The 10,000-nt window shown below is 38.5% G+C and overlaps 1 protein-coding gene across 2 annotated transcripts in view; it reads left to right on the top strand.

Moving 5' to 3' along the window:
* The window catches only part of LOC147011258 (transmembrane protein 132E-like), a 508,369-nt gene that overhangs the window by 441,685 nt on the left and 56,684 nt on the right, over positions 1 to 10,000 (top strand). For both annotated transcript variants that reach the window (XM_085858598.1, XM_085858597.1), the window contains exon 6: positions 8,840 to 9,045. In XM_085858598.1, coding sequence (XP_085714724.1) covers positions 8,840 to 9,045 — 206 coding nt within the window. The remainder of the gene's footprint in view (positions 1 to 8,839; positions 9,046 to 10,000) is intronic.

Here is a 10,000-nt window from a genome sequence, read left to right as displayed (position 1 = left end):
AAATTTCAAGTCAATCGGATGAAAAATGATGATTTTATATAAATTCGGCTGATGTTGTCCTTTTAGCCTATGTTTACTTAAAATAATTGGTAGTTGAATTCAGTGACCAAATATGCAAATCCTCTTCAAATTTCAAGTCAATCGGATGAAAATTAACAATTTTAGATATTTGGTCAACAGTGTGGACCTTTTGGCCTATGTTTACCAAGTAACAAGCAAGAGTGAAAACATAATCTCTGTCCACCTTTGGTGGCAGATGTAAATAGCCCTCATTCGTGATGTGAAAAGTGGGGTTAAGCGATCAGTCCCGTACGTACTTTCGTGTATGCTTGCATTTTGTTATTCCCTTTTCTCTGAAACCCCTTGTCAGATCGATACAAAATTTTCACCATTGGTATATCTACTCATGTGGAATGTTTTTATAATTCTGATGTACTAGATCACGTGGTGTGGCAGCAATGTTGTAAAAAAGGAGAAACATTGGACATCTCTATCTCCGAAACCAGTCCATGGGAAAAAATTGAAACTTGGCACAAGTCAAGTACTCCCATCCATCCATCCATCCATTGGGACCATACTCTATACAAAGCGTCGGTGCTGCCGAAGCAGTCTCCTGGGCTGTTGGGCACAATCCTGGGCAGGTCACCACTTCAATGCAGGATACTTGAATGGCTCAATCATCCAAGAAAGCTGGGACTCATTTTGCTGACCTCTGAAGGATGACAGGCTGAGTCAACCCCACGTGGTATTAATTATACTAGTACGTGCCCGTAAAAAAAATAATAAAAATAAATAAACCACACAGGTCGTTTCTTCACTCTCATGTGCCCGTACGTGCATGACCCGGAAGTTCGATATTATTCGCAGTTACGATTATTCGAATTTTTTTTAATACCCAATTATTCAATTAGCGCCAACGTATTTTACCTTTTCGCAATGTCGTGGCAAGGAAAAACAAAAAGAGAAGAGAAGAGAGAGAAAAAATTTACTTCCTGGTTCGGAGCATACCAGCACTCTGATGTTCCCGAAATTTATACACCGTCTAATATGAAAACGATCATAACTTGGGCCATTGTGTTTATCTATAAATGCGCATAAGAAATCGAGAAATTATTAGAATACACGAAGTCATCACTCTCCGGAAGCCCGTACGTTGTAACCCGTAATGGGGAACGCGGCTGTGCTTCCCTTCCCCATCGGCCACGCCCACGCAACAACGTGTCTTCCCATTGGTTTGGTAAATAAATGGCCATAACTTGGGAAGCACTTGTCCGATTAATATCAAACCTTGAAAAGGCACATCCTCAGGTCCCCAGCAATATACCTGGCAAGTTTCAATTAGATCGGACAAGAGGTTGTCGAGAAACAGCGGTCACACACACACACACACACACACACACACACACACACACACACAGACACACACACAGAGATTGCTGGAATTATAGATAGATGACCAAACAGAATTTGAACTCAGGACCATAGAATCTCAAGCCCACCACCCAAACCATTAAGCCAACAATAGGCATCAAGTACTCTGAATGGGAAACGAGTGATTTTTTTTTTTTTTTGGATGTCATATCTGCTTTCATTGTGACGTCATGATTGCATATGTATGCTTCATCCGATCAGTGTGAAATTTTTTGAGGGTCATCTTGGGATAAATTGGTCAACAGAAAAATAAAATGCATGACATTATCGGTCACATGGTTCTGCCACCACATTAAAAAGAAATAAAATCTTCAAAAATCATCTTCTCTGAAATAGCTGAACAGATTGAGGAGAAACTTTGCAAGTATCCCTTGAGGAACAAAAAGTTCCCCACCTATGATGTCACATGGTTTGGCAGCCATGTTGGATTGAAGGGAAATATTTTCAAAAATTATCTCCCTTGAACCACTGCATCAATCGAAATGAAACTTCAAATTTCTGATCTAGTAGAAATATGGAATGTATGTTTGAAATTTCAACCTGATCGGACGCATGGTCTGGCAGCCAGAATTTTTTCATTTTTTGGATCTGCGTTCCTTTTGATTTTTTTTTTTTTTTTTTTTTTGGAATAAGGCTTACTTGGCTGTGCCTGGATGGGCTTGAAGGTAGAGTTGTGGTTGAAACCCGAGTTCTATCCAGGTTCCTCTTGATGAGTTAATATTTGCTTTTTGCTTGTTTGGGTTCCCTCTGATAATTCCAATGCAGTACAACCGGACCCCGACATTTGCGGGTTCCACATATTTGCGGTTGATAATTTGCGACATACTCCTACATTTGCAGGAAATTGCCCCGCGTATTCAGTTTTCACGTCGATTTTTTTTTTTTTACGAGCTGCATGCATAGCACAGTTCTAAAACATATCATCCACAAGCCACACACAAAGGAGCTAGATGTATGTACAGTTCTGCTTCCTGTACATGCATTGTAGCTTCACGGGATAAACATTGTTTCGAGGGATGTCTCACCAGTGTAACACATCATTCCCCGTGACTCCATCCCCCGTGAGTTACTTACAGAATGAAAACACTAACGGCATCCATTGATGTATCCAGTAATTACCAATTCAGCCACATACGGACATTACACAATGGAAACATTCAGCGCATCTTAGTATAAATCACCATCTTGTGATGAACAACAACATCTGATCTGTTAGATTTTTAAAACACTCAGCATAATCTACCTGTAGATAGGAAAGACATCATGTCCTGTGAGTTAAAGAATGGTAACGTTCAGCATATCTATGGGTGTAATAAGCAGCTCGTAATAATAAGTAATAATAATAATTGAAATAAGTCGCTCATTTTACCCCCAACATTCACGGATTTTACCCCAACATTTGTGCATTTTCGTCTATTTCCACAACATTTTTGTGAGATTTTACCCTGACGTTCGTGTATTTTTCATGGGTTGGGAAATTCCCGGAACCTATCCCCCCATTTCCCATTGAAACAATGCCCCCACATTCGTGGGGTTTTTCCAGGAACATATGCCCCACGGATGTCGGAGTCCGAGTGCACTTATTTTATTTGGTTTTCCATTTGATTTGAATTTAATTTTTTCAATTACAAATTTGCCACCAGAAGAGTTTGCTTGCATCAAGTCGTTTTCAAGCTTTCTCGGGTAAGTATTTTATGAATACCATCGAGTTACTATTGTTTTTCACTCCAGAAACGTCTCGGCATGCATTCTCTGAGGTTGTCTGTCATCTTTGGCTCAATAAACCTCCTTCCAAACTTGGCATTAGCAAATTGTCTTCTTTCTTGAATGCAACGCACAGATTCACAGCCACCACTTGGGTCTGATAAGTGAGCTCCAATAATAAACCAGATTATTCATTAAAAGGAAGATTTTGCAAACAAAAAAGGTTTTTTTGCCAATATGCAAATGCAAACAAAAAAGGCCAATATGCATAACTGAAAAGGAGCCTGTTTGGAATGCTGAATACTGTACTTTGCTTTTGCTCTCGTCCTGTATTTTGATTCATGTTGCTCTTCATAATACTCTTTACAGTCATCCCTCAGGGTGAATTGATTTTGATTTACTTATTTTATTTTCTGCCAAAGATGTTATGTTTTAGTTTACACTCCTTTTATTTTATGAGTATTAATCATAGCTTGCTGCGAGATTTCCCCAGCATTATGATGGCTGTGTGCAGATTTCCTGACCTGTAGTTAGAGAAAAAGAAAATAATTTCAGTTTCAGCCTTAAAATGCTTAAAAAAAACATTTGTACAGGTGAGTCACAAAAATGTTCCCAATTTGAAAAATAAAAAATATATATTAAAAACTAGAACGGGCACTCGGTAGAGCGCATACCTTTGCCGCCGCAACTTTTTTCCAGGCACATTTGAAAAACGTCATTTTAAAACGTCCATGACATCACAACCGTCAGTCCGATTGACGTCAAATTTGGTGTGTAACCTCCTTGAAGGCAGTCCAACAAAATGGAATGATAAACACTGAAAAATTAAAAAGTTGAAAAATGACGTCATCTTTTGACGTCATTTTGACGCACTTCCGGGGATGTCATGTCCAATCGGGGACTACCATTCTGAAAGCTGGTAGTTCACTGAATGTTTTAACGTTGGTTTCATGTCAATAGCTCTATTCGATCTGAAGCTATGCCTACAAGTATATTTTGACCTTGAGTGTGACCTTGACCTTGACTACAGAGTTAATTGGCAAAACCTGTACATCGATAAACAGATATTTTGGTACTGATCCTAATGCCTGGATTTGGGAGACTTTGCTTGATAAATTATATAGATATTTGAATGTAAAATATCAGGACATTTTAGCCACAATTGAAAAACGTCATGTTCAAACGTCAATGACGTCATAACGGTCAGTCCGATCAAAGTCAAATTTGGTGTGTGACGTCCTTAAGGTAAGTCCTACAAAACGGTATGATCAAAACTGATGAGATCGAAAATTGAAAATTTACGTCATCTTGTGACGTCATTTAGACGCACTTCCGATGATGTTACGTCAAATCCGACACGACATATCCGAAAGGTATCTCGTCATGGAACAATATGGCAGTGGTTGCATGTCGATAGCTGTATTATGAAGGAAGTTATGCTCAAAAGAGTGTTTTTGATCTTTTCTTGACCTTGACCTTTGACCCGATCGCTCCCAAAATCTAATCAAATCGTCCTTGGATACTCACGAATCATCCCACCAAATTTCATGCAATTCGGTTTAATACTTTCTGAGTTATGCGAATAACAAACAAACACACATATTCACAAATAAATAAATAGACAGCGACCAAAACATAACCTTTCGCAGAATGCGAAGGTAAAAACAGTTGGTAGAAGTGTCAAATGTGGCGATTTAGGTAGGGTAAGCATTCAAATTTTTGTGGCAAACGTATTTTGACATTTATATTTTTTATGATTGTTATTACAGGTGACCGCTAGCCCAACTAACATCAGAGTGGCGAATCTTCATTGTTGAGGAGAATGTAGAGCTGAGATCAGTGATAGCAGTGGAATGTATGCTCAGAGAACAATTGCCTTGACGCCATGCATCAACATCGAAGATTATACATCGTGTAGTTTCAGAGTGGAGTGGGACTGGCTCTGTGAAGAACAACAATACAGGACACGCTGGACATTCGAGGAATATTCAAACACCAGAGACCGTAAACAGAATTAGTGAAGTGATTGTGTGTATCCCTAGAAAATATACACGGCACATTTCACATGAAATTGGAGTATCTCAAAATGGTGTCATTAGAGTGTTTAAGTTGATATGAAGGCTTTCCTTTACAAAATTCAATTGATGCAGCAATTATCCTCAGATAATGAGCGTCGACGTTATGAATGTTGTGGTTGATTTAGTATGATTATTGATCATGCAGAAATCCACAGAAAACAAATCATTTTCTTCGACAAATGTCACATTTACTTGAATGTAAACGAACAGAATTGTTTGCTTTGGGGGATGGAGAAACCAGCTTAGTCGTAATAGGATTTACATCCATACCTTTTTGAAGATCAGGATACCGTGGAAGGGGCGGCTGTGAATGCAAACCATTACGTCCACATGTTGAACACGTTTTTCTGGGGTCATGTGAGAAACGTTCCTGGTGCTTGGTTTCAAAAGGATGGAGCAACTGCATATATGGCTCGCATGTCCATGCGGTGGCTCAATAATCACTTTCCGAGCAGATTAATTTCACACTTTCCTTGTCCTCAAAGATCTTCTGACCTCTCACCTTTGTATTTTTCTTTTGTAAGGATTTGTTAAGGAAAATGTTTTCAAAAATAACCCAATCGATGAACATTCCTGAACTCAATGATGCTGTAATGAGAGTTGTTCCCAGAGTCTCACATGAAATACTTCCGTCTGTCATCAGAAACCATTTGTTACATATTCGTAACTGTGCATAACCTGGAGGAGGACATTTTGAATATTTGTTATAGTCAAACAAAACCTTTTGATTTGCTTTATGATTCATGTACATTATAAGTTATATATAAGAGCAGATTTAATAAATAATTAATATCGAGTACCTTTTAGTGACTAACCCTGTATTTAAAGGAATTGGTTAACATTATTGGACATAAAATCAGACTTAGTAGCATTGTGGTTAGATGATCCACTTCGAGAATGGGAGGTTGGCGGTTCTGTTCCGACACTGTCCGAGTCATAAGAAAGACTAAGAATGCCACACGATACTTCATCACTCGATGTTCAGATTTTAGAGTAGAGAGTCCGGATGAACCCGTGGGTTGGCGTCACATTGGGGATGGAGGGTGTGGGGAGAGATTTCTCCTTAAAACCCCCTGCTGACTGCAGAGAGAAAAACAACACCACAGGATTACCGGCACCCAGAGTGCACCGGGAAGTTACGTCATTTCCCTGAAGGTCACTGGTTTTGTTAGCCCATGATAAAGTTTGCTTGTATCTCACATCTCTGTTTTGAATGTATCTGCTCCTCAATGAACCTTAGAACCTGTTAAAGAATGAAAGGTTGATAAATGAGAGTGTTATTAATTGTATGCAAGAATATAATCGCTAATTTAATCACACAAAGAGCGACCTGCGTTGGCGGCTAACAAAGTAAGAATCAATAAATATTACCTTAGATGGTGTTTGAATCTCCTTGAATAAAAGGAAAATCAGACCTTTCGGCCCTTAACCTTCGTTGGAGGATATATATATATATATATATATATATATATATATATATATATATATATATATATATATATATATATATATATTTTTTTTTTAACATCCGTTTTACCTTTTATTCAAGGTGGATCAAGTACCATATAAGGTAAAAAAAAAAATTGTAGGTTCTTATCATTAATTGACTCTTTCAAGCCAGAAATTTCTCACATTCCCCTCATATGTTACACAATTGCTTTTACATCTTTCATCCATTACATTGTCAGATCTTCCAGGATGTTTGTTCGATTTGAATCTCGTCCTTTATTTTCCGTTCTTTAATAGGAAATGTTTGTGCATTTTATGTGTACATCAAATACATTACAATTTAATCCCTAAATTATCATAATAATTTGGATTCAGATTTCGTTTAGACTTCCACAACAACGTTTCATAATCACGCCATTTGATTCCGTTCCCATTATAAATCACAACCTTGCTGGAATATCAGGACCCCATGAATGTGTGTATCATTGCAGCTTTAAATATCAGCTGTACTTCTTCATCATATAAATCGATGATGAGCAAAGAGAGATCATTTAAAATCAATGTAAATTCTGTGACTGTACCACAATTTTGATTTCCTATCAGGATTACTCTTTTAACATTCCTGATGGGAACAAAAGGAAGAGACAAAGCTATCGAACAAAGCAAGTATTGTATCGGGCTCAAGTTCAAAGAGGAGTCACGGACGAAGTTGCCTTAATCCGTGCAGTGTACATCTTTGATGAATCCATATTACTTCAGAGAATTTATTAAATTAAGGAGTACGAGGTTTGTGTGACCAAATGTTTTACGAGTTAAAGCCAATGCATCGTTAAACCTGCTCTTCCCATTTGGAGTCGTTAATAAATTTGATTTTATTTTGAAGTTTCACATTCCCACAGGTTATTTCTGCCTCCACTCCAAAGGTCGCAGTATTGAAGTATAACCAGCATAAAATGGTCTCATGTAAATGATTTGTTTTATTCTGATATTTTGATTGCCTTGATTATTTATTGGTTGTGATTGTGATGTCCAATACTCTGTTGCCGAAGCAGTTTCTTGGGAAGGATTATCTTGGGTGGTTTCCCATTGCCATCTCAGCAGTGGTCAGGGCAGTAATTTGGAATTTGTTCATGGTGTCAGCGATAGCTCACCTACTCTTCGTCAAGGACACGGTGGGATGTTTAAGGTCTACCAACCAACTAATGCCGACACATGGGGCGTCCGTTTAATGTTCATCCAAAGGCACAAACATTGATGAATCACTTTGCCTGTGAAATCACCCTGCCGGGATGACGGTTTTTAACTGGGTCGGGGTTTTGAATCCAAGATAGACAGCTTAGAGGCGAGTGCGTATATATGTAGACCATCCTGCCAGCCCCGATTATTTATTAGGCAAGTGAAATGTCAGGTAATAAAATTTTTACCACGCCAAGAAAGGTCTGAGGTTTTTTTAATTTTTATTTTATTTTTTTGAAACCTCATGGCATATCGGCAAAAGCTTTGAGTTTTACATTCTGTGTTTATTTCCCCATATATAATATTTTTTTTTTATAAATATCCTTGTCCACAATATGACAATGTACAAGTTCTGAGTTGGGCACTTTAATGCAAAAGGCTTTTTAATGACTTCATATTCATTGATAGTACCATTCATCAATGTGTGTGCTGTCCCTAGGATGGACGTTAAACTAGGTGTGCCTGTCTGCTGGCATGAGTTGATGGACATTAATGATCCCACGATGTCCTTCATGATAGGCGAGCTATTGTCGGCACCATCAACAAATTCCAGATTCATACTCGAACCTACAGTGGCTGCAGTAGCAACAAAGCCATGCTCCCACAACAATTGATGCAAACCCACAGCTATATGCTGCATACAAAGGACAACGAATAGCAATAATGTCCAATAATTTCTACCCAGTGGACTCCAAAGGTAAGACATGAGCAGCAGCAGCTCCAGTATAAGGAGAGAAATATTCTATGAAGTTTCAAAATCGAGAGGTCTCGTGTAGTCAAAGGAGGAGAAAAGTATTCCATTGAACAGCTAAACCGGAGGCTTGTTGGCCTTGTATGACGATTAAGCTGTAGCCTACCCATCAAACTGGTTAAGTCACCGTCTCCACTTATTTGTCCAGTTACCTTGTACAAATGACTAAAATGTGTTTCCTGGTGCGTAGGTGTCTGCAGGTTGCGAGTGGGTTTATGTGGATGGTTCCGAAACACATGGTTCAACCAAGGCCCGAGTTCACGTGATGTTCGAAAAGCTTGCACACACTGTGGAACTTGTCGTTTGGTTTCCCAGAATACCACTCATCCTGAAAATGTCACCTCCTGCTTTAAGTGTCGTTGACGGCTGGAGAGTTCCCCTTCATGCACAAAACAGGTACATTCATAAACTTTTTATTTGTCATCTCAGTTTTTGATGATTTCATATGATGGGGGATATAAATGCCAGAAATAGTGTGTTACTAGTGTTGATGTGCTGTATAGTATATTCAGCAGCTTGCAAAAATATTCACCCCATCCAGTTTTCACATTTTGATATCACCTGAGCTTATTTCATGATGTTTTCAAATCAAACAATATATCTCATCTTCATAAACTACTCCAGAGAGATAAAGCTAAAAAATGCAAATATAATGTGAATAACTCTGATTAACACAGAAAATTACATGATTCTCAGTTTCAAAACTATTCAAACCCTTCACCTAATTAACCCTAAATCACTTCAGGAGTAAATTATTTGTTTGAAAGATAACAAAATTAGTGTAATAGGTTTCATCTGTGTGAAATCAGTTGTTTAACTTAAAAATTAAACTCCTCCGCTTATCTAAGGAGTTTTAAGGTGTAACTCATGTGTTCAACCAACAAGGAAAACATGAAGACCAAGGAGCTTTCCAAATAAGTCGGACATGAAGTGGTGGAGAATCATGTTCAGGAGAGGGTTATCAGAACATTTTAAAGTCACTCATTAACCCTTTGGATTACGGTGAAATCCGTCATTAAGAAGTGGAAGATGTATCGTACCACCCAGACTCTACCATGATCAGGTCTCCCATTCACACGCAGCAGCTGGGCAAGCAGGAAACTGGTTTGGGATGTCACTGTAAATCCAACAATGACTGAAAGATCTGCAAGGCTCCATGTCTGAGATGGGAGTCAGTGTTCATCAATCAACAATATCCCATTCCCTTCACAAAGCTGGCCTCGATGGACAGGTGGCAAAAGAGAAGCCTTTACTGAAAAAGACGCACCTCTAAGCCCATATTGAGTTTGCAAAAAAGCATCTTAATGATATTGCAGGTATATAGAGAAAAGTTTTGTGTTCAGACGAGACA

This window comes from Eptatretus burgeri, chromosome 16 (assembly GCF_056783735.1).
Source record: "Eptatretus burgeri isolate ZD-2024b chromosome 16, Ebu_testis_v1, whole genome shotgun sequence".
In the NCBI taxonomy this organism is placed as follows: domain Eukaryota; kingdom Metazoa; phylum Chordata; class Myxini; order Myxiniformes; family Myxinidae; genus Eptatretus; species Eptatretus burgeri.
Note: the sequence above shows the minus strand (reverse complement) of the source record. Positions and strands in the feature narration are given on the sequence as shown.